The 26,270-nt window shown below is 30.9% G+C and overlaps 1 protein-coding gene and 2 pseudogenes across 2 annotated transcripts; 1 reads left to right on the top strand and 2 right to left on the bottom strand.

Moving 5' to 3' along the window:
* Positions 1 to 18,784, bottom strand: part of LOC146888447 (uncharacterized) — a 45,581-nt pseudogene extending 26,797 nt beyond the window's left edge.
* Positions 6,496 to 8,782, top strand: SP1L2 (SPIRAL1-like2). Of its 2 annotated transcripts, none has more exons than XM_028059588.2 (3): positions 6,496 to 6,613; positions 7,385 to 7,659; positions 8,491 to 8,782. In XM_028059588.2, exons 2-3 carry the CDS (start codon positions 7,426 to 7,428, stop codon positions 8,575 to 8,577), a joined length of 321 nt encoding a protein of 106 aa, XP_027915389.1. In that variant the 5' UTR covers positions 6,496 to 6,613; positions 7,385 to 7,425; the 3' UTR covers positions 8,578 to 8,782. The 2 variants fall into 2 exon arrangements, with proteins under 2 accessions (XP_027915389.1, XP_027915390.1); XM_028059589.2 differs by having other exon boundaries at positions 6,507 to 6,613; positions 7,389 to 7,659.
* On the bottom strand, positions 13,367 to 14,567 carry LOC146888448 (uncharacterized; annotated as a pseudogene).
* Positions 18,785 to 26,270: the final 7,486 nt, after the last annotated feature.

Below are 26,270 nucleotides of genomic sequence, written 5' to 3'. Positions count from 1 at the left end.
AGTTCCTTAACTTAAAAACCCACGACGGTGATTTCAAAAAAAAAAAAAGCACCAACGTCTTTGCGTATTACAGAAACGAAAAAATAACCCAAACCTACCAACCATCGGGCTGAATCGAACAATGGAAAACACCAAAAACCCTAACTTCGCGAGGTTCGTCTTCTCCCTTTTTCTTCTTCGATTACGGTGTTCTAACAATTCACCTGCACAAGATAGATGTAAATTTTGCCTTTAAAGAATGACTCCGACGACTATGCCACCAAAAACAAAACAAAATCTTAGTTCCTTAACCTAAAGACCCACAACGGCGATTTCAAAAAAAAAAAAACCACCAACGTGTTGGCGTATTACAGAAATGCAAAAAAAAAAAAAAACCAAACCTACCAACCACGACGTTGAATCAAACAATGGAAAGCACCAAAAACCCTAACTCCGCAAGGTTCTTCTGCTCTCTTCTTCTTCTTCGATTTCACTACAACACACGTTAAAGAAGTGTACTTGATTTCACTTCAACACACTTCGATTTCTCCCTTTTTCTCCTTTCTTCCTTTCTCCTTTCTTCCTTTCCCCTTTCTTTCTTTTCCCTTTCTTCGTTTCTGTTGGGTCTGCACAAAGAAAACTCTTTCTCGCCCTTTCAATTTTCACACTCACACCCACTGTCCATTACGTCTTTCTACAAAAGAAATTTTAATAAAAAAATAAATAAAAGCCACGTTTGCATCTAAATGGTTTTATAAAATTTATTTTAATTTAAAAAATAAAAGTCACCTACACAAGCCACCTCATGAAGTCAAAAAATGAGTCAAATTATGGAGTTACTTTATCATTTTCCTTATTCAGGATAAGGAATCTTTAAAATCAGTTTCTTATTACCTCTGGTTTCAATATAAAAGATAACCTAGATTTTTTGTGAGATGATAATTTTAGGATGTGTTCTAGTCGTCAGAATTCGTTTGTTCATGGACATGGTTCACACAATATTGTAAAAGATGGTGAAAGATCTTGTGTGCGCCTGTGGCTGCCACCGGTTAGTTCATGTCAGAATTTGATAGTATGAGAACGATCTATATATATATATATATATATATATATATATATATATATATATATATATATATATATATATATATATATATATATATATATATATTTATTTATTTATTTGATCAACAACATAAAACAAATAAGACATAATGGAATATAATACTTATAACATTAAAATTACAAAACGATTGTTTTTAAAATAAGGTAATTTTCTAAAATATATCTTTCTATCTATCATAAGATTTAATTAAATTTGAGTTCATAATAAATTTGAAAATTTTTAATTTAATTAACTTCTTATTAAATTCTTATTAAGTAAAAATAAAATATTAAAAAAAAATTAATGCAGGTTGTCGGGTCGGGAGCATATCCACCCATTCTTTGCCTGATGTGGCCTGTGGATCAGTGGCGAAGCCCCGATGGGGCAGGCACGCTACGGCCCTCCAATTTTTTTAAAATTTTTTAAAGTTATATATATTTAAATTTTTTAAATTATATATATTTTAAAATTTTTTAAATTATAATTATTACTTTAATTTAGATAATAGTACATCGAAAATTAATAAAAATTAAATTATGTATCTTTTATTTTTTTTATAAAATATAACATTTAATGTTAATAAATAGTATAATATAAAATTGAATATGATAAAATAAAATTGTTAAGATAATTTTTAATTTTATTTCATATTGTTTTTTGGGTTTTTTTACGTTTTGTACTCATCTTTCATCCCTACCTGATTTCTTTTGTTATTGAATGAAAAAAAGTTAAACAGAAACTCATTATTTCTGTCCTCATTTTTTTCATGTCTTCTCTCATTCTTAAAGAAAAAAAATTATCTTATCTCACTTGGTAGTGCAATAATTGTTTAATATTTAACCTTGTTTTTTTTATCTCATTACCCTTTTGTATATTCCTTTTTTATGAATATAGAAGAGCAAGTAATGTATTATGTGATTTTTAATAGAGGATTTTTAATTGTAACTTGATTGATTATCATACTTTTTTTTAGTAATTATGTCTCTCAATTTTTGATTATATTATAAAAAAAAATTAGTCTTAAACTTGTTTTATAGATAGGTATATTGATAAAAAAAAATAAAAGAATAAATTCATTTTTTAAAATTGATAAAAAAGAAGAGAAGATGAGAACAAGACAATAAGGTTGCTCATCGCATAAGCATAACAATGATGAAATAAAAGTTTGTGATGACTTTTGAATTGATATGTGCACATTAGTAAATGGGAAATGAATATTTTACATATAATATGATTATTTACATTGAACAAAAAATAGTTGAAAAATTTATATATGATTCAATTATTTGTTAAGTTCAAGAATATGAAAAAACGAATGACAATCATTTAGATATGTGTATTTTTTATTATATTTATAACTATATTAAATTATATATTAATTTTAAGTGAATGAGTAACAAAAATGTTAAATATATAAATTTAAGTATATTATTTTAGCTCCTCCAGAAATCATAGTCAAGATCCACCACTGCTGTGAATTACGTAGGAGAGGCTTATGTAGGGTGAAGTGCTTAATTCAACCCACCTCATACCTCTTATAGCAAGTTATTGGCTAACTCACAAGATTCATCCTACATTGTCATTTCTACATGTAATCCAAAAGTTGTAAAATGAATATTTGTTGTAATCAATTAATTTATTATAAGATTATAACACAAGTACCTTGAACTAGCTAAACTTTGTAACATCCCGGTAGGATATTACTTAAAATAATTAAATAAATACTCAATAATTAATTATACAAGGCAAGAAAAATAAATACCTCATTTATTAATATATCCATTTCCCAAAACCTCATGAAATTTCAACTTTAAACTTTAATATTAATAATCCAAAAAAAAAAACCATAAGGAACTATATTCGGTTTACATGAAAATACAATAAAATAGTTATAAATTCCCCACGTGCTCTGGGCCCACTCTCCGCTACTAAGCAGCTCCTGGCTCACCTGAAACATCATCTGCTCCCCGATAATAAATTACCCGATCATCGCCACACACAGACAGATAGGGTGAGCTATGCACATAACCATAAATAAATATGAAATAATTTCCCACCTCATTCATAATTATTTATTAAGTTTCCAAAAACGCCCACTTTCCCACACTCATAACCAATATGAGTTCATGCATGTACTCTAACTTTGGGATTTCCTGTGCCTCCACGACCCTCCTCGCTCGTGGTCCAACCTACAAGCCTATCTCGCTTGTAGTCCTGCTTCACGGACTCTCACGCCCGTTCATCCGAACTCCTCGCTCGGACCTGGACCCGCATACCCGCCTTTCTTACTATGAACTCCCTCGCTCATAGCATTCCCAAGTTGAGCATGAAATGAACTCCATCGCTCATTCATCCCAATAAGAGTACCTCCGGTGAATAAACAGTTCACGTTCCGCATGCGGTCCACCCATCACGAACTCCTCATTCGCAACTCATTCCAAGCACATCCCAAAATCCTATGGACTTAGTCCTTCAAGTCCAACCACCACAAACACATGCATATAACTTCCTATAGTTAGGAACAACAAATAAATAACCCAAACAACTCATACAAACATAGTGAATGCTTCAATCTCGCTTAAGCCAAGGATCTACGCCAAGGCTAAACCATCAGACTCGCTTGAGCTAGCCCAACTCGCCTGAGCGAGCCTACAGCAGTGGCTGCACTACATTGTCTCGCTTAGGCGAGCCTGTCTCGCCTGAGCGAGACCCACATTCGCCCAAAACACACAACCCCTCGCCTGGACGAGGATTCGACATAAACAGAACATCAATCTCATCGCAACCTCGCTCAGGCAAACCCTACTCGCCTAAGCGAGACCTGGTTCGCTCAACACACCAATCTTCTCGCCTGAATGAGAAATCCCGCCCAAAACTCAAACAGGCTTCTTCGCGGCCTCACTTAGGCGAGTCATTCTCGCCTAGGCAAAAGTGTCTGTCGCTCAACCTAGATTCCCTCGCATGCGCGAGATGTTCGCATAGCAACAGGAATTGCGTCTCTGCTAATCTCGCCTAGGCGAGCTTGGTTCGCCTGAGCGAGAAATGCAGACCCCAATTCTGTTTACACACGCACACCAGCAACCATGCCCAAATCAACACTCCAATTCATACCAGAACAATTTACACATATTTCAAAAACACATAGGCATAAATTAGACTCCATATGGTTCCCAAAATGCCAAGTTTACACAACTACTTCATACCCAGTGCATAAATCCATTATATTCATACATTTGGGTCAAAATTCTAATAAAACAGTACCAAACCCACAACCCCCAAAACCCCTCATGTGCATCATGAATTTCAGGTCATAGTTTTCATCAAAATCATGCCATTGCATACAATCAACACAAAATTTTGAGTTCAGCTCCCCTAACCTGGAGTTCTTGACTAAAAATAAGAAGACAAGGATGTTTCTCCTCAAGCCTTCTCCCAATTCGCCTCTTGTGCGCCCAAAACTTGCCACTCCCAATTCCAAAATTCGTTCTCCTTATAAGCCAAAACAGACCAAATGCAGAAAACCCACCCTCTTGGCTGGCCCCTTCTACTAGAAAGGGTTCTCCACTCATGAGTGAGGCCAAAGCATAACCACTACACCAATTCTCATTTAGTGATAACTATTATAATACTATAATCATATTATCACACAACCGGATCATGCATAATGTTAAAATTTAAATAATCAAACAACATATAAATGGCATACATAAGACTCGAACCCAAGTCCTCTCGCACAATAAAGTACTCTCAACCACTTGAGCTAGTACTTTTCCACGTCACACCAAATAACATTTAATGCCATAAAGGCTCTTCCTACCCGCATTTATTAATTAATTATTTATTTAATTAATTAATTTTCACGGGTCTTACAAACTTGACCCTAAAGGCCAAGTAAAACAATTTTGACAGCCCAACTTGACTTATATTTTAAAATAGACCGTAATTGATGGCCACCCTACCTTAAGTCCACATCACAATAATCTAATTTTGTCCACATTTCATATATATTTTTTCACTTACCTATATTCTTCAGAAAATTCTAAAAGTTTTGTGGTGTTTTCTAGTAGTAATTAGAGAATTATCATTCTTTTACATTTTAAGTTTGTCATACTTTCATGTACACAAAATTTAGGGTTTAGGATTCAGGTATACAAAATTTTGGATTTAGGGTTCATGTATACACCATTTAGGTTTTAGGGTTCATCATCCTCTAAAATTATCATGATACATGTAACAAAAATTAAATTAAATATATCATCATATAATTTTTAAACACATTAAAAATGGTGAAGAGAGGAATGCAAACCTAGGAGCGTGTTGCTTGAATGAGAACTCAATCCCATACAACAAGCAGATGTGCCAATAATGGTGGTCACTACGAAAAAACAAATAAGCAATCACAACAAATGGTGAACGAAGACAACAAACTAAGGAAGATAATAAAAAGCAAAACAAACCTGAACGGAGAATAAAATCAAGTCAAAGTAAGGGAAAACTAGTGGAATAAAGAGCTCTTTAAACATCACAGATGGTCACCTCCAATGGGGCGTAAGCAAGATGAAATCCAATAGTGAATCTTCGAAAACAAGAAAGAAAATGAGTTTAACAGACTTGAATGCACTTGAGGAAGAAAACGAGAGATAAGTTCGCAACGATGGGAGGAGGCAACAATAATATTATGTGTGGGCCAAGTAAAGAAATGATAAAATTAACCTTATTTAGCATGTATAGGCTACAATTTTATCTGAATCGTAGCTTATACGTTGCCAATAATTTATAAAATGCCACCGTCCATTTATAAGTTTCATTTTTCTTGTGACTGTAGCCTATAATGCGTAATTAAATGAGATATTTACACTAGTGTTATTTAAGATGGTCAATTATGACCATACCTCAGTCAATACTTACCATTATTACTTACTAGTTTTATCTGAGTTCCACGGTGGATGCCAACTATTGTCACTAAAAAGAGGAAGTGGTTCCTTCGAGGTGAATGAAAGGTACTTAAATAAATCGAGTTGATAACTTCAATTATTTGTTACCGAGTTGTTAGTGAAGACTAAGGAGATATCTACTTGTAAAAGATTTTCTAACAATTAAATTAATAAAAATTTATAAAACATCGAATTATAATAGTATAAAAGAGAATAAAGAATCAAGTGAGTATTTCCTTTGAAATCAACATGTATTTATAGATTTTTGAATCTTTGAATAAAGGGTGAAAAAATAGAGGTATTACCTAATTACAAGTGTGTTTAAAAATATGTCTTTAGCATTTATCTTATAAAAATAAACAAACTTACCACTTTATGGAGAAAAAGCTTGAAAATAATTAGTCTTAAAAAAGAAAACCTTTACATTTATAATCTATTTTTAAATTTAAATTTGATAATTTATTATTATATTTAGAACAATTTTATACTGTACATCGAAACGTGTGAAATGTGAGGGCTATTTATAACACACTTCTCTTCGCTTTCCTTTCCCTGGCCTTTCCATTTCCCAGATCTGCTCCTTCCTCACCCACAGGTAACTCGGTTCTCTTCTTCCGTTAGGGTTCCATTTTCACCCAAATTTCTCTTTTTCATTTCTATTATCGATACTCATTTAGCATTTTATTTTGCGATCCCTTGCTAACTCATTAATTTCCCTTCTTCAGATCCATTTCCAATTTTCAATTTCGTTTTTATTTTGCGGTATGGAATCATAGGTTTTAATGTAATAGATTTCTGTTCTGATTGATTTGAATCAACGCATGGTGTTGAGCTTGCTCTTATACCGTGAAACATGAATGATAATTGTGGAACGGAAGGGTTGTTACTCTGTTTCCACCGAAACAATTAGAAATGCGTGATGATAGAACATTTTCTTTTTTTATTCTGTTTTGCAAGTATGTGCTTGTTGTTTTCGTTTTTTTGTGCATTGACTCAATGATTGGATTGTATATATATTTTAAAAGATTTTGGTTCAGTTTTTAATTTGGAGTCTGGCGGCCACCCGAAAAGCTTTGTTGTAGTGCCGAAATTGTGATTTTGAATTGGTGTTAAGCCTAAAGTTGAATGAGATGTAAGATCAATTGGCAGGAAGAAAAGTGGTTGTAAAACAGAAATTTGGTGTCAATAAGGTCTGACCAGATGTTTGAATGCTAGTGAAAATACATTTGATAAATGTTAACTGGGTGGTTGAATGTGAATGTGGTATGAAACCTATATTTGTTGGTTATCGCATGTTATTTCACCATTTCTTTTCTTGTTGTGTATTTCCTAACTTCTGATGCGATCATTGTCTGTTTGTTTGAAGGCAGAAACTACAGTTTAGGTTTAAAAGATCAGTTGAATAACATGGGTCGTGGAGTTAGCTATGGTGGTGGTCAAAGTTCATTAGGCTATCTTTTTGGCAGTGGAGAGGCTCCAGCTCCAAAACCTGCAACAAATAACGCCCAACCTGAAGTGCAGGCTGTAAATGATGTGCCTCCTTCAAAACCGGTTGATGCTCCTAAAACAATAGACCCTAACAAGCCTGCTGGTATCAACAGTCACTCTACTGAAGGCCAGAACACTGGCAACTTCATCACGGTAATATTTGTGTCCTCTAACTTATATTTAATATTTGTGTCAGTATTATAGTTTAACTCTGAAAAGAACTGACTATACAAAAAGCTTAAACTCTTTCAATGAACACACAGTAATGGTATTATATTATGTCTCTGACACCTGAACTAATTATGAAAGTTTGAAGGCCCTAAGATGGATTAAAACTGCTAAACTGCACACAAAATATGTTGGTTGTCCCTAATGTGTTTTAATCGTCTTATATGTATTGTACTATAATAATTTTGTTACTGTGGGTTTATAGAGATGATGATTTAATTTGTTGCCTAGCTTGTTCATAATTCTAAACAGTTAGGTCTCGTTATGTTAATTTAGTTAGCTGTACTAATAATATCTAAACAAGTGTGGAAACAATCAATAATGTGAGTGATAAAACTTTTATCTAGCTTTGATTCTTATTGCTGTATACATAAGAATCAGTTGATTGTTATGCTTTTTCAATGAGGGTGAATCTACTCAAATGAGGATAAATATACTTAATATTCATTTATTTTACCTTGAATATCAGCACCGACTGTTATTTATGAAATATGTATTGCTTACATTACTGGGTGTTGACTTCCTATCTCTTTATTTTTAATCTAGTCCTATGTGTGCTTATTTGAACTGTCATGGCAAATTCATTACCATACCCCCTCATTGAACTAAAGTGACGATGTCTTGCAAAATCAAACTACACTAAAATGTTACTTTTCATGACATTATAAAGTCTGTGCCAGCCATGCTAAGAAGACTCTGTTATCTTTGGAATTCATTTGGATTGATGCCTGAATTTCTTTTCCAATTCATTTGCAGGACCGACCCTCAACCAAGGTCCATGCTGCCCCTGGTGGTGGTTCTTCTCTGGGTTATCTCTTTGGTGGACCTGGAGAGGGAAAATGATACCTTGGTTCGAACTTTTGGTCAATGAACGATATATTTTGAAATTCAGGTCGTGGAAACATAATGGAAGATATGGTGTATTATAGGTTATGGGTGCTGGGATAAGTGGGTCAAGAAGAGTGCTATATTTTGGATGTGCTAAACATCTATTACAGAACTGTGTTTGACAGAATTACATATTTCTATTAAGTGCACATTTGCTTTACACCTTTTTCTCTCCTTGTCCACGATATTCTTTTAATTTCTTTTCGTGCACCGGAATATTTTGATGGACAAGAATAACTCATGCTGAAATCCAGGCATCATTGTAAGGTAGAGTTTGTTTTAAGCCCTCAACCACAAGTTAGTTGCAGAAAGAGGAACCCAAGTATATTATTTAGAAACGAGGAATGCTAGCAATATATATTTATTCTGAAAACAGTCTTAAATATTAATTTAACTTTTTTTTTTGAAAATTACAAGATTATGCGAATTATTAAATAGAAAGTAAGATCTTTAAAATTGAGTTTTGATAAATTCCTTTCAACAAGTATATTTTATTAATTATTGAGTTGGAATAAATTCTGGGAGCGGTTTTAATTTGTTTAGTATTCTTCAAGTCGTATTCAATCCGAAAGAGAGTAAAAGGATATGGTTCTTCTCTTTATTTGTAAGGTGGAAGAGGATGGCACGTTTCAATGTTCACAGAATATTGTCAGCATTTCGGAAAACAGAACCATTTGAATTAGGGATTACAATACTTTTATTCGGTAATAATAAAGCACTGTGTAAGTGGAAGCTGAAATTGGTTTTATCAGTGAATTATCGCTAAAGCTTTGTCAAAAATTGGTTTTAGACAAGCATGACAATGGTTATTCTGATAATAACTTTAGGGTTTAGGGTTTATATTGCTAATAATCTTCTACTCTCGAGCACACGTATATTTCTAGTTACTCTAGTTACTTAACCAAACATTAGAGTAATTTGTTGATAAAAATTATTAGTATTAATTATTTAAAAATATAAGATATAAATTGTTTAACATAAAGACTAAAATCAATTTATAAAGAAATTCAGGAAAGTAAAACAAATTTAATCCTTTTAGGAATAGATATTTTTGGGTGCCAGGGATTGAATTGTTCTTTTATTTTATATTGTCTTGCGAATCCTCCGCTGTTGAGAAATGAAAAACAAATAGATTGTGCTATAAAATTGTTATTCTTTACTAAAAATACAAAAAAAAAAAAAAAAAAGAAGAGGAAAGTTCTATTAGAAAAATAAAATCTCAAAATCTTTGTCGTCAGAAACAATAACAAGTGAGTGATTAAGTCAATCTTAATATACATTATGCACAATGAAATGATTATATCAAATGACATATTTTCTCATTAATTAATATACATATATATTTTTTATTATTATTAAATTACAATGGATCAAATAATTGAACTAGGAATGGCAAATTGGAGTTGGATTATGTTTTCAAAGAGCAGTGTCTATAAAATCTCAAAGTGTCCAAGACTTATTGCTTGCATGAATAATTAGATGCTTACTATAACCCAAAAATTCTAAACTACACGTACAAAAATAACCCAACAATAGTACTTTTTTCCTCATTAATGACACTTTCGTACTCTCTTTTTCACCTCATTTTTTATACTTTTATTTATAAGAAAAAGAATGTATAAACTAAAAATATATTTTAGAAACGATAGGAATTATTTGCCACTAAAAGGCTAACACAGAAAACAAACACACGATAAAATTAAAAACGTACTAAAATTACAACTACTTTAACACTAGATTGGCAAAACGAAACTTCTGTGAAGATTCTGGTTCACTTACCAACACTTAAAACAAGCCCTTACAAAATGATGACGAAAAATGGAAATTTCAAGGAAATTTCTTGCGTTCTATAAATGGTCCTATTCTGGTGAAGCAGTTCTTCAAATGATCCAACATCAGAGAAACCTTCCCTAACACTCCTCTGAGCAACCAGCATGGCTCTGCAAGGACCTGACTTTGAAAAAATCTTTCACTTCCTCTCCATTTGTATCCTAGCTTTCATCAATGAAGGCTCTTCCTCCCTCTCCAGTGCCTTCATGAACGAGCCATGGTCATGGGGTGTAAGCATTCCCATCAGTTTGTACGTGAAATTTGCTCTCGAGATTCACTCTCATCTTGGAATCTGTGTTGGGATCGGAGTACCCTCTTTGGTGTATTGGGGAGCCACACGTGGTGCCATAGATTGGTACTGGCAAGCTGCTTTGAAGTTCAACCATGAGATTTTCAAAACCTGCTTGTTCAACATTGTAATTGGCTTGTTACACTTGCTGGTTTCAAAGCTCGCTAATTACATCATTGAGTGGGTGAAGGATCACAAGGTGAAGAAAGGGTACTTGTCTCATTTCCCACTGATTTCTACGTTGGACTTTGATTCACTTTCTCACCACCCTTTACTCAGGCCAATTTCTGTCAAGTATTTGTTTCTCAAGCTCCTTGAATTGCTCACTGTCTTCTTCTACAATGGGAACATATTGCTCTTGAGTTGGTGTTTCTCAGGACAGGTTTACAGTTATGAAGTTGGCAAAGCCATTTCTTGGGTTAGCTTGGGAAGCTCCATGTTTGTGTGGATTAAGGCTTTGCTCACTGAGCTGGGAATGCAACAGAAACCACCTGAAGATAAAGCATGCATGAAGGCTCAGGAAAAGCTTCAAAGTGTAGACACCAAAGATGAACCAATAATCTGCTCATCAGAATGTTGAGGTGAGTTAATTAGTGTCACTATGTGACTCAATAAGATCATAGTTTCAAGTATATCATTGTAATGAGTAATCTATATCTTTTGTATATATATATATATATAACATCTTGTTATTGTTTTCAGTACTACGACAGTTTTATGTGAGTGGCATGGGTACTAAATGTTGAAACATTCTCTGATGTTGTTGTGTAGAGGTAGTGATGAGTTAGGGAATAAGGGTTTTAGTATATGTTGTTAATCCTGTCAATGTTTTCATGAATGAGGACTGTCTAAATTTATTATATCAGTTCGTATTTATTTTACGTTCAAATATAGACATAGATAGATATGTATATCTTAAGTGTGTTTCTTTTATAAATGCCAAAATGATCATACATTAAATCGACCAATTACTTATTTCATTTCAAATAATTATGATTAATATAATATCACTTTACATCTAATCCTAATTACCTTTCGAAATGAGAATGCAATCCCATTAATCAACAATTTAAGAATAGGCACAAGGCACTTCACATAATGAATTTAAGGTAACATGAATAAGGGTCACAAATTTTAGTCCATCATGCTGTTTGTTCGCTAAAAATGGGATTCAACGGACTAACTTGTCGTATAAAAACCGGATTCAAAATTCTAATTATCATATATGTATTCTAGAATTATTTGTGAAAATTTTTATGAGTTATATTCAACTTCCCTTTTAGAGCTTTTTTGTTATTCCATAACATGTCTTAATAACCTTCCAAATTCTGAATCATACTGGTGCAAAATACACATTTTACATTCACAAATAAAATTGGTTTAACTATTGTAAACAGAAACACAATGGCAAACTTGTAACAAACGAGGGTGGATATTACATATATTGTTTTAAATGGATGTAATTGCTTTTTTTAATCACATTTTACATCGATTGTGTATAACAATCTATGTAATATATACTTAAAGCCTCCATTTACGAGTCTCACTTTTCGTTTTCACCGTTTATACAACTATATTTTCTTGGTTTTGCTAAGCTCTACAAACACTAACACAAAAAAACTTTTTAACGTTTGATATTTTTGAGCTTTGACGTCTGTCCAAACACCGACGTCGTACTTGATGACGTCAAAATAACGTCGGAAAACACAACAGACGTCACTTAACGTCGGGACAATAGAGGTCCGACGTTATCCAACGTCGGGGCCAAAAGTAGCAGATGTCAATTTTCGCACTAAATGGAGCCAAAAAATAGAGTAATTTGACATCTGGTAGGCTCTGACAGTTAAATAACGTCGGCCATGGTAAGCTCAGACGTTAAATAACATCTGTTAGAGAACCACCAGACGTCAAATTGTTTTCAATATTCCTACACTTGAAAAAAAAATTTCATAACAGTTTCATAATAATTTCAGCACAATTTTGGAGTTATAGTTATATCTAATAACACTTAAGTTTCAACATATATTCTAAACTAATATAAATAACACCAAACCAAAAGTTTCAACATGATATTTTTGTACAACAAAGTTTTTTAAAGGAGTTCTAATTCCTGTGATATCAACTTCATCTTTCCAATAGATATGTTGCCCACTCTTGTCTTAGTGTGTGGATAATGTCATCTGGTAAAGGTGATGGATTCTTGAACCGCTGAAAAAGTAATACAATTTCATTATGTATGAATATCATTCTTTAAAGTTTGATATGATTTATAATATGTGAAAGATATATATATATATATATATATATATATATATATATATATATATATATATAATTACCTCTATCCATTCATTTTTAGTTGCAGCTCAAATGATTGTTCTTATCCAAGACATGACATAATATCCACATTCCCATGAATCTTCTTGCTTGTTACACTGAACATTACAAATAAAATAAACACATATCAAAGTCATAAGTTGACATACAAAAATTAATAACTTTAAAATGAATGAGTTCTAACCTTTGGATATAATACTTTAAGTTGTTGGTCTCTAGGCTTACCCACAATTCTAATGAAATTTTGGAAACATAGATACATATGTTAGGATTGAAAAAAAATAATACTTACTTTTGTAACATATGGCATGAACAAAACCGTACAACCGTACATTATCTTGGAATGATGACACATAGTTGCCAATGATACCTACCATCAATCACAAGTACTTAGCCGAAATAATTAATAATACTTCATAAAATATTACTATCAAAAACACTTACGCATCAATGTGTGGTGCAAAGTAGATCTCTTTATTTGACTCAACCATCCATGTTTGCAAATAAAGTTTGATGTGGTCATGTGAGTTTTCCGAAGGTTGAATTGTTTGAGGTTCAATGAATCCATAGACGGAATACCGACCTTGGTCCACAATGACTTTGTCCATGTACCTACAAGAAGACAATTAGGTATAATATTAAAAGGTACCAATTCCTTGCTTTAAATATGAAATAAAATAAAAAAATCTTACATGCACCATAGTTGTATGACTGAAATGTTTAACATCTTGTCTCTTGTAATGATCTCTATTGCATCATTCAGGTTAATGTACAATGGGACATGACAATGGAGGCCAAATACTCTTAACTCCCACTTTAGCTCTACCGGTCCTCTTTTCAACTTGTGTAATTTCAAAAACAGCTTTCCTAGAGGATCATCTTCTGCTTCTGCCATTTCATCATCTTCACGTATAACATGTGGACGTCGAACCGAATGTTTTTCAAGATGAGTGGACTGAAATAAAGATTTAGAAAGGTTTGGCATTAAAAGTTTTATAAATTGTAAGATTAAACTACTAAGAAGATGATGTCATAATACCTTCGGTGGGCTAAAGTATGACATGATAAATGCTTTAAGCCAAGCAATAAATGTGCTTAAAGCCTCCCTAACAAATTGGATTTCTGAAGTTGGCACAAACACTTGAGTATGGGGATCTCGAACTTCATCAATCATCACACACACATACTGGGGCAATAGAGGAACACCATGGATAGTCTCCCCACCCTGAAGTTGTCGTCCTATGGCCACTACGTGTGGGGGGTCTTCATCAACCAATAACTCATACAAACTTGTGTAGTCAGTATGATCTACACCGGAGCATGAGCCTTTTGTACTCACACGTTGTCCTGTTGGAGCTTGAGTGGATAATTCCATGTTCTGTTGCTGCATGGACTAAAGCTTTTCTTCAAGTGTTCTTTGTATTTGTTGTTGTTGTTGAAGTTGTTCCATAAAACATTGCTCCATAATTCCCATGCGTTGGTTGAATCTTTCCTCTATTTGTTGCTCCATCTTCCTCAAGGCCTCTTGACTCAACGATTCATTACTTCTTTGTGGAGGACCAACGTAATTTCGAAGACCAATGACACCTCCAACACCACGCACACGTCCTAGGTGCTCTGGTCTTCCAATTGTCGTTGTGAGTATATCGTCCCGACCATGACCGACAAACAAACCCTGAGTCATTTGCTCAATTAATTCATCCTGCACCACAAAAGAAAGTTTAATCAAAAGGAGAAACTTATGAACTATGATAGTCAAATAGGGTTTGTACTTTTTAAGATATGATTTGAGCTGATTGTGATGTCATTTGCCCATCGGACTTAGTCCGAGCAGCCTTCCACATCTCGTACCTAGGAATTGCATCCACTAGGTCAGGGGACTTAAGTCCCAAAGACTGTGCACGAGACTTTTTCAATTTTTTCTCCAATAATGCATAGCCACCTCGAAAGAGTACGTGTGGTGTATCATTAAGTCTTTGTCTTCGTTGGGCTGTTGTCCTTTTTTACTGTCACACATAATATTATTTAATAGTTTTAATACATAATGTATGACTAGTGTGACTATAAACAAATTTAAAAAACAAACCTGTCAGTCTCCAGACTCTCTACATGCACGAAATTGCATCCATTCCTCCTCAGAGATTTTGTACTTAGCACAAGGAGTGCCATGTTGTCTGTCTCCAAACACATATAGACGTGTGAGCCTTGCTTTGAAGTCCCTCCATCTGATGGCTATGTGAGATAAGACTTTCTTTCTAATTTGTTAAGTGTTCGGAGTATTCTCAAATTTGTGCTATTTTAAAGATAAAATATGTTATGTTAACAATAACATAAAAAATACTATAGTTGGTTTAACTAAACATACCACAAGGTCCTGCCATAGGAAGTTATTCTCGACCTCCGCGATGTCATCCCAACATGAAATTTCATGTATCTCTCCATTGGGTACATCCATCTCAAGAAAACTGACCCACATAATCGAATTTTCCTCACAAGATGAACTATCAAATGAACCATGATATCGATTGACACAATAGTCTAATAACCTTATTTTCCAAATCGTCTAACACTCGAGGGTCAATAACTTTCTTGCATATGACATTGAAGAACATACACAAACGTGTTAGAATACCTCTGATAGAAGTAGGTAAGATGGTTCAAAAAGCTACTGGTAAAAGTTGTTGCATCAGCATATGACAATCGTGAGACTTTAAACAGACTAACTTTAAATCTTGCATAGAAACAAGGCTACTAATATTTGATGAGTAACCTTGGGGAACCTTCACACTTCTTAAACACTCACAAAAAAATTGCTTCTCTTTTCTAGAAAGAGTGTGACAAGTTGGAGGCAGGTAGGTTCGTCTTCCAATTGGTTGTGGATGTAACTTAGAACGGATTCCCATTTTAGCCAAATCTTGTCGTGCTTTTACTCCATCTTTAGTCTTTTCTTTTACATTTAGTAAAGTCCCGATGACACTATCACATACATTTTTTTCGACGTGCCTCACGTTTATACAATGTCGTACCTCAAGTTTACACCAATATGGAAGATTAAAGAAGATTGATCGTTTCTTCCAAATGCTTTTCTCCGTGGTCTTTTTCTTTGGATGTTTTCCAAACACAATGTCAATATTTTCCAAACAGCAAAATTGGCCATGAAGTATGTTTGCTACTTAAGTTCCCATAAGGATTCATACCATCTGTAGCAAGTCCAAGTCTTAAGTTTCTTGGCTTTGCACCAAATTCTGGAAATGTTTCATCAATCTTCTTCCATTGTGGAGAATCCGCTAGGTGTCGAAGAAGATTATCACACTTTCTTCTATCAACGTGCCATTTCAAGTTTTTTTGCATCTTCTTTAATGGAAAATAGTCATTTGAATTTAGGTATTATAGGAAGGTACCACATCACCTTAGCAGATGGACCATCTTTGTCTTCATCGCCACTATTTCCGTCAATTTTCTTTTTAAACCGCGATAAACCACATGTTGGACACGCCTTCAGTGAAGCAAACTTGATAGAGGACTATCCCTAGATTCCATACAAGAAGAACTTAAAGATGAACCTTTACAATTCAAAGGACCTATGACAACGGCAAGGAGCAAGAGATTGGAAAATCACATCTATTCAAGACTTTTGATACTACAAGCAACTGCAAGTGAAAATTCTAAGGATATGAAGATTATGGCTTAAAGCACTCTTGAAGGATAGTTATTAGGAAATTAATTTATATTTTTAAACTTTGGGTTTAAATAAGTTATGTTTTTGGGCTTTGGGCTTTCTTTTATAAATTAGTTTATGTTTTGGTTTGGGCTTTCTTAGGTTTTCTTAAACTCATATGCCTATATATAGAGGTACCAAAAATTATTGTAGACACTTTTAGTCATATATTGAATTTGATTTCATTAAAGAGAGGATTCTCTTTGTTCTTGGCTTAGGCCTCTAGTTCTTATCAAAGATTAACATCTTTGTGGTGAATCTTCACTTGACTTATCAATCTGCTAGATTATTGCGTCATTCATCTTTGTCTTATTCCGTGTTCTTCTCTGATTTATTCGTGTCGTGCCTCTTAAGGATTCAAATTCAAAAACGATCATATTTTTTCCTGGATAGGATTGTATCAAAACTCGTCTCTGTATAAAACACAATCATTTGGGCATGCATGTATCTTTTGATATTCCAAACCCATTGGACATAAAACTTTCTTCGTCTCATAATTACGAATAGGTAACGTGTTATTTTTTGGAAGTATCTCCTTTAACAACTCCTACAGTTCTGTGAAACTTGTATCCGTCCATCCATGCCTTGCTTTTAAACTGAATAATTTCAAAGTTGCTGACAGTCGCGTAAAGTTAGTGCATCCTGGGTATAATTCTTCCTCTGAATCGGACTTAAGAGAATCATATAAATGAACTTTTCCAAAATTCTCCTCCCTAACATCACATACCATATCTTCTAAATGATCATTCATCCAGTCGTCTACATAATTTGTTCCTCGTGACGTTGTAGGCTTGTCTAATACTTCTCCATGCCAAGTCCAAAGTGTATAACTTCCATTATACCAAAGATGAATAGATGATCACACATTGTGCCAAAGTCATGACGTATTTGATTAAGACAACGAACACAAGGACAAAAATATGTCCCGTTACTTGAGATTGCGTGTTCTTGAACATATTGCAAAAACTCAGAAACCCCATTTTCATAATCTTCACTGATGCGACGCTCATTCATCCAGCTTCAATCCATACTATGTTCATAAAAAACTCAATCAATTTCAAACTTTTAACTCTCACAAGGTTAGGCCCTACCCATTCGAAAAAATTATTTTTCATAATTTGCTAACACGTATACAAAGAAGTCAAACATCATAAAATTCAAAAAAATTTGACAGCATTTCGCATTGGTCTCTGAAGTACACGAAATGAAAGTGATCGGTCATGATCACAATCAAGTATGCATCTAGAGAACAACACAAATTAGCATCAATCGAAATTTTATGAAATTTATGCATAAATCTCAATGTACACATTGTAGCAAATTATGAAAAATAATTTTTTTAAACTGCCCAATTGGACAATTCAAGATTTAATACAAACGATTAAAAATTTAATCATTTGTACTAAATCTCAAGCGGGAACTAAGTTTCGCCCAGTGTATACAATAAGTATAATAAATCTACATATATAAAATAACACTGCAACAATAATATTCAAAAATCAAATGCAATTAGAATTATTTAAACATGCATATATCTAATAATAAATATAATTTTATTTCGTAATTTTACAAATATTATTATAAAATTTTAAATAAAAAATGAAATAGGCCAAAAAAATTATCAAAAAAAAATAGTCTAAGACTAAAACTATAATGACAATTATAAAAAAATACAAGCAATTATATACATACAACAAACAATTATATACATACAACGAAAAACTAACCTCTTCTAATTGAAAGACGAACTTTGAGAAGGAGTCTAGGGTCTCCGCACACTGCTGGCCAAATGGGGACGAAGAGCAAGTGGGACGAATCTCAAAATGCTGCAAATGAGGATAAAAACGTAAAATAATCGGTTCAAAACACGTAAAATCAACCCATAATCAAATCCCAACAAGTTTGATGGTGAAAAATGTTCGAAACTCACCTGGAGGAGGTCGAAAATGGGGTCGCTGACGGGAAATGCTCGTGGAAACAATGAACATAGTAGGTTTTCTGCGTTTCGCGCAGAGATAAACAAAACTTAATGTCGATGGTGTGGGGGGTCCGACGTTAAGTGACGTCGGTGGTGGTGTAGTCTGACGTTAAAGGACGTCTGGTGTGAGGGGGTCTGATGTCCTTTTTTAAATGACGTCGGAGTTTTTTTAAAGATGTTAAGTGACGTCTGACCTGGAGCGGGCGGACGTTAAAAAAATCATGTTATTTACAAAAATGTCACTGGTCATTTTTAACGTTGGACTTTTTTTAGGCAAACTTTATAGGAGTGACGTTAAAAGACTTTTTTGTGTTAGTGAAAACTTCTCTTTGCGAGAGTCACCATTAAATATAATTAGAATTAAGATCTAAATTAATTTAAGCCAAATCATAAACATTGATATAACTAAAATTAGTATATTAATATAATTAAAACAAAAATTAAAGTCAACATTAATAAAATTAAAATTACTAATACAAATAAGATTATAATTAAGATTAAATTTAATATTAGATTATATAGACCAAATTAATATTTATTTAGTTTTATTAGAAGGTTATTTTCTTAATTAAATTTGAGCTTGAATATATATATATATATATATATATATATATATATATATATATATATATATATATATATATATATATATATATATATATATATATTCCTATATGTGCTATGTTGACCTTCAGTATTGGCTCTAGGCTTGTCCAACTCTTGATAAATTGTAATGTTTAATTTTAGAAGTCCATATTTTAGGTGCTTGTTGACCAAATTTTAGTTATTTTAATCGTAATGTTTAATTACATTGAGTGAACCATTATTTTCTATTTGAGATTTAATATAAAGATCGATTACTACCTCCAATTTCAGTTGTTCATATTTCCTGTTTTTTTGAAAAGAAAAAAAAAGAATGATAACAACTATTATATTGAGTTTTGAATTGTCCATTTAGAAAATTTAGAAAGACTATATACTTTTCCATAGCTCATCAATATATATTTTAATCACATTTTGTATATTTCATAAAATTTTCGATCTTCAAGTACATATTTATATTTGTTTGTAGTTGATTTAGCGCCACCATTTGTTTCATGTCACTTAAAGATCAATACGAAATACCATCAAAATTTTGTGAAATATAAATAATGTTGATTAAAATTTATGAACTAATGAAATACAAAAATAAATCTTCTTGAATAGGATATGACCACACCTTTTTGAAAAAGTGGAAGGTTTTCATGCATTAACTATGTTTTTCTATAAATAGTAATGGATTAGTAATGGATTGCAATCTCAACATTTTTATATACATTGTGAAGATCATGTGGAGGACATAATTCATAATGTTGGTCAAGTAAGTTTCTAGCAAGGACTAGTGTACGATTCTTTGAAATATGATTCAAAGAAACTTTTGTATTTTGATTGTACAAGTTTCATAGATTTGTCAACAATATTAAATTTAATTAATATTAAGGTAAGACATAGGTTGACAGATAAAATCTTCATCCAATTCCTCGATTTGTTGCATGAAATGTTTCCAATAGAAAATACATTGTTGAACATGAAATATTTCCAATAGGAAATACATTGTTGACCCATCTCTATGAGGTGAAAACAAAAATATAATGTTCAAATACATGCATGCCCAAATGATCATTCTCTTAGGATATAGAAAGCAAGGGAAAGGCCTTTTCCAAGAGGCGTTATTGCACAAGAAAAGTAGAGCGGTTGGTTATAAGGGAATGTCGTACTGTTTGATATTACTTGGTGGTAATATGTTGATGGTTACACGTGGTGGTATTTTGAACATGTGATAATAGTTGTCTCTGTTGAGGTTATGCATTTATAGTGATAATACAAGGTGAGTTATATGACGGTAATGCAATGTGGTATGATGTTTTATCTTGATAGCTCACCCTTGCTTTTGTGTGTTGTTTATGTTTGTGCGATGATCAAATAACATATGTATTATACGGGACCAGATGTTAATGCATATGCTAGTGGAGATGCATATATGTGAGGAGCTCGTGGAAAAGACTAGAGAGTTTTATTTTAAAAGTAGTTGAAATTGTTTTTAAACTATAATGTACAAGTTGTCTAGTTTGGAAGTTTATTTTCATTTGGAAAGAGTAGTAATAAGTTTTCTTTGGAAATTATACCAAATTGGTTTGAGTTTTAATTATGTTTCAATTTGGATAATAATTTTTACTCAAAGGAAACTCTAGCAAGTGGTTTTTGAAATAAGATATTTTGATAATTTTCCTATTTAATACGATCAGATGTTGTGTTTTGTATATTGAAAATTTATAAATTACACGTAACATCTCAAAAGGGATGTTGCAATAACTATCAATCTTACAATATGATATTGTGGTTATGAATTGCATTATTTACATATTGATACTATTTTTATCTCAAAAGATTAATCATATTCTTACTCTGGTTTTTGTGATATAATTAATCAAAATATATGCTCTGATACTTTGTTTGAATTCATTCTTCATGGATTTTGTCATCGTAAAGAAGGTGGAGTTTGTTAAAGAAGACGAGCCCTTTTAAGCTAATGGACTTTTTATACAAAACACTCACTTTACCATGAAGTCCATTGTTAGAACTAAAACAACGAGTAGCGAGAATGTATTACTAATGAAATAAATTATTGTAATTGATTAACAATTTTTGAAGATAAAAAATATATAATGTGTTATGTGCTTTCATATGTTTAATAGTTGATATTCAAGAATTATTTGCAAATTGAAAGTCTGGTATATACAAAGACCAAGTCTTAGCATTAGACGAGTCTAAACAATAGACAAGTTAGTACAATAGACGAGTGCATCAAAGGTAACCACTAGGTAAAACCATCAGATGGCTCAAGTCATGAAAAGATCTAAGCCTTCATATGGCATAAGATTTTAGACAACTCATGGCAATTTAAGCCATTAGATTACTTAAACAATAGAACTATATACATCAGTTTTGTACTTGTGTTAGACTAGTTAGAACATGATCAGGGCGGATGTTTACGGTGGCAGGGAGGGGCCATGGCCTCCCAACATTTTGAAATTTTTTTAAGTATATATATATATATATATATATATATATATATAATAATTTATTGAATTTTTTAAATTATAGGAAATATATTTTAGGAATCGATGAAAATTAAATTGTGTAATTCTTTATTTTTTTTTATAAAGCACAATATTTAATGTTAATAGATAATAATAAATAAAAAAATTTAGGTTTAATTTCTCTTTTAGTTCCTGTTTTTGTCAAAAAATTGAGACTAGGATTATATTAATAATTTCAACAAAGCAATTCATTCATATTAAGAGTTTCAATCTTAATGAAAGAATTACCGACTCGTTTCAAAAAAATTAAGTAAAAGACCAAATTGCATTAGTTTTTCAAAAAATCGGGACCAAATTAAGTCTAAAAAACTTAGATGACCATACTTAACATTTTTAAACAGAAACATAAATCAAAAGAGTACTTAAACCAAATATTTATTAATATCATTTTTATTTTCATTCTTATTGTCTTTTTAGTTTTTCATAAATTGTAATAATCTTTCACTCTCATATATTTTCTTTTTGTTTTTTTTTTTTAAAAAGTTTGACACAAACTCATTATTTTTGCTTTCATTTCTCATCTATCCTCTTGCTTTCTTGTCTCTTGTCTCACTTGATAATGAAAACATTACTTTTTATCTCATTAGTTTTTTGTCTATTCATTTTTTATGAATATAGAAAAAAATGTATCATGTATTTGTTCAATTTTTAATTGTGACTTAACTATAATACACATTTTTTTAATAATTATGTGCCTCAATTTTTTATTAAATTATATTTTTTAATATTATGTACAAAATAAGTATATTGATAAAAAATAAAAAAATAAATTCATTATTAAAAAGTGATAAAAAAGAAACTATTGATGAAAACGAGATAGACTATATTTCTTCACATATTTGAAACATTATACTAATGATCAAATTATTTAGTAAAGAAGTCATTTTTTGAAATATTATACTAATGACAAAATATAATAATCTCAAAATTATATTACTTTGCCCCTCCAATATTTTTAGTCCGTCACTGAGTATGATACACTATTTGATATCTTACTTGCGCATGATTGTGCACATTGCATAGTGAACAAAGTGAAAGTGAAAATAAAAGTGAGAATTGTTAGTAATGTTTATGCTTACAAGAATAATCTGAGAGCTTATATTGTCATATTCATCTTGTTAGAAAGTGATATTAGGTTGATCAAAACCATTATAATTCCTTCACTTGTGTGAAGTATACCTTAAGAGCGCTATTGTAACTCTCCTATGTGAGAGATTGTTACTTTCATTATACATGAGAGCTCTTAATCTTAAAGGAAGAATGAGACTAACACCTATATAGGTTTAAATTCTTATAACTTAGAGAGGGTTAAACTCATTGATTTTGGGAGATGTTAAACTCGTACCTGGAGAGGATTGACTTGTTGTAAGAAACTGACTGCTTAAGCAACTGAACATATCATCAAGTAGACTTTTGTGTGTATGCCTTTGAATTGATTGGTTAACCTAAAAACTAGGAGATAAGTGTTCAAATAATCTAAACACCTTTCCTTAACTTGTGCTAAGCTAGAATCTAAAAATAGAAAAGAAAAATTGAAGGCCAAAAGAACAAAAGCCGAGAGCAAAAATGCTTCCTAATGAACTCAAAATTTAACAATTATGGTACATTATGGTTCTAGCTTGTGTGAACTCAAAATTGAACAATTATGGTGCATTATGGTTCTAGTGTTTAATGTGTATGGCAAATTAGTTCCATCATTATTTGGCCTTAGTCTTATTTGGTATATGCATGATTGATTAGCCTTTGTGATTGCATGCTCAAATTACTTTTCATAGAGTCTTCTTTCTTGCTTTGCTTGGGTTAGACTTGTTGCTAGTTTTATCATATGAATTTTATTTCTTTAGAGTTTAGCTTTCTTTGTTTTTGTATTTTTCTTGCTTGTCATTAAGTTCTTAAAGTTTTATCATTGGAGTTCTCATTTTTTGCTCTTCTAAGTGTGTTTGCCAAAATATCAATACTCTTGTATTGCTTTTCTATTGAATTTTAGGTCGTAGTAGAGTTTACACTCTCTTAGGAGAGCTTGAGTGCTAGCTTAGCCTTGTTTGTTTTTTGTGAAAGAACTAAACATTTTTATGAGTATTATTCTGTATAGTTATGTTGTTAAAAGAAGTTAAATAGATTATCTTAAATGTATAAGTTATAAATTTAATTTTTTAATTATACAAAGTTTATTTGTAATTGTTGATATTGGCGCGAAATGATGTGTCAAGTTTGAAAAGGATGAAATCATTATTATTTACAAAATTATCTTATATCAATCTACAACTTTCTTATAATGTAAAGTGATGGATTTAACCACTACAATGAGTTATTCTTTTAATTTTATATATTTATTAATAATTTATATTTAAAGAACAATAATTATAAATTTTATACTATTTGTTGATGGTTTTTTAATATGCTTAGAAAAATTATATAATTTTATCAGTATTCTATGAAGTTACTTAAAAAGTAATTAAAAATATCATAAAAAGGCAACTTTTCTTAAATAATAATAAATTTTGTAAATGTGCAATTTTTTACAGGTTCTTTAGATTTTTTTAATTTAACAATATTAGTTCATTATTAATATAATTGTTAATAAATTTATTAATTTTATTTAATAAATAATTCTAACATGTTAATAAATGTTGATAATTATATATTATGTTGAATTCCACTTATTCCATTTTAAAAAGTTAAATGTAGAATTAAATTCTTATAAATCAAGATTTACACTGGAAGTACAATTAGACCAAAAGTTAATCAAATATGATTGTTTAAGCCTATGATTCATGTATAAATATAAATACCATCTTTCTTACAAAATATTAAGAATATAATTATCATTATAAAAAATAAGGTCATATATTTTATAAATTTGTAAAAGCTTAATAAAAATACAGTAAATAAAAATTTATGTTCTTATACTTAATATTTTTAAACATAAAGCAAATTGAATATTTAATGTTAAAATAATAACAATAAGATATAATAGACAATTTTGAAAATATTTTTATTATTTTAATCATATTTAAATAGAATTACTTGTATTTAAATATATATATATATATATATATATATATATATATATATATATATATATATAATAGCATGTTCCAAAAAATAATTGAATAACTGAATTGACGATTATCACAAAACATGTATGAATACCAAATGAAAGAAAGAATAAAACACATGATACATTTCCAACCTTCTTTTTCGTCATGTTTATATAACAACTTTCAATACTATGATTTTAATAATGTTTTACTTCATTTAATTATAAATCTAATGTTATTATATACATATTCTTTTATTAAAAGCAATCACATCAAAAAGTTATTTAAAACTCCTCTCTTGTTGATGTGTATTTATTTATTTTTAAATAACGAGGAAGATGAGAAGCAATGAAAAAAAATAAAACATAAAGAATTGAAAATCAAAATTATAAAGAATTGAAAATCAAAATTATAATGATTTCGGTTGGGTGGTTGCAGTCCATTGTCAGAAAGAACCACAAATGATAATTTTAGTAATATCATATACACATACTTAAAAAGGAAAAAATAACACATATAGCATTTGACAAATATTTTGACTTATTTTAATTTAAATTAAATTCAACATGCGAATGGTGAATTACACTTCATATAGGTTTTTAAACTAATTTTGATTTAATTCTTTATTTTTTATATTCAGTCTTAAAGTATTTGAAATTATTTTTTAGATCATAAACATAAATACAAATTAACATTAATAATTGCTTAAAAAATAAAAAAAATAATAATAATGAAAATATTATACATCATAATTTATTAAATTTATAATGCAGTTTTTTTTTCTTTAAATGTATTAACATTATAATACACAGTCAATACAAATAGTACAAATTTGCATGCATTTATCAATCAAAATCATAAGTTCTAATTTATATATATATATATATATATATATATATATATATATATATATATATATAAATTTGAAATAAAATAGGAAGAATCTTGTGTTTATGAAATACATGAAACCTTAGGTATTTCTTTATTTCTGTCATTATTTTTCTAAAAAAATTAATAAAAATAAGATAATTAAAAATTAAAATAAAATATATTTTTATTCTTTAATTTCTTTTATAAAAATTAAAATCAGTCATTCTCAAAATTTTATAATAATTTAATTTCATGTCTAAATCGATATGTGAATTTGAATTAATTTTTAAAATAATGTTTAAAAAATATATAAATATGAACGTTGGGTTCGTGTTAGTATTTCCGAGGTGGTTTTGTTATTCTGTTTAACCATGGTTAATGAATGTTTTGACCACACCACTCGTCCACCTTCTATATAACCAGTAATAAACCACCCAACTCTTTC

This window comes from Vigna unguiculata, chromosome 2, assembly GCF_037176805.1.
Source record: "Vigna unguiculata cultivar grain cowpea cultivar isolate G323 ecotype 2 chromosome 2, ASM3717680v1, whole genome shotgun sequence".
NCBI classification, from domain to species: Eukaryota; Viridiplantae; Streptophyta; class Magnoliopsida; order Fabales; family Fabaceae; genus Vigna; species Vigna unguiculata.
The sequence above is the reverse complement of the archived record's forward strand: the minus strand, read 5'-3'. Positions and strand labels throughout refer to the sequence as shown.

What these genes read in the sequence shown, in the direction of transcription:
- SP1L2 (XM_028059588.2), top strand. Translation starts at nt 7,426, where the DNA reads ATGGGTCGTGGAGTTAGCTATGGTGGTGGTCAAAGTTCATTAGGCTAT. An exon ending in ACACTGGCAACTTCATCACG is followed by an intron (nt 7,660 to 8,490) that starts GTAATATTTGTG and finishes ATTCATTTGCAG; the next exon opens with GACCGACCCTCAACCAAGGT.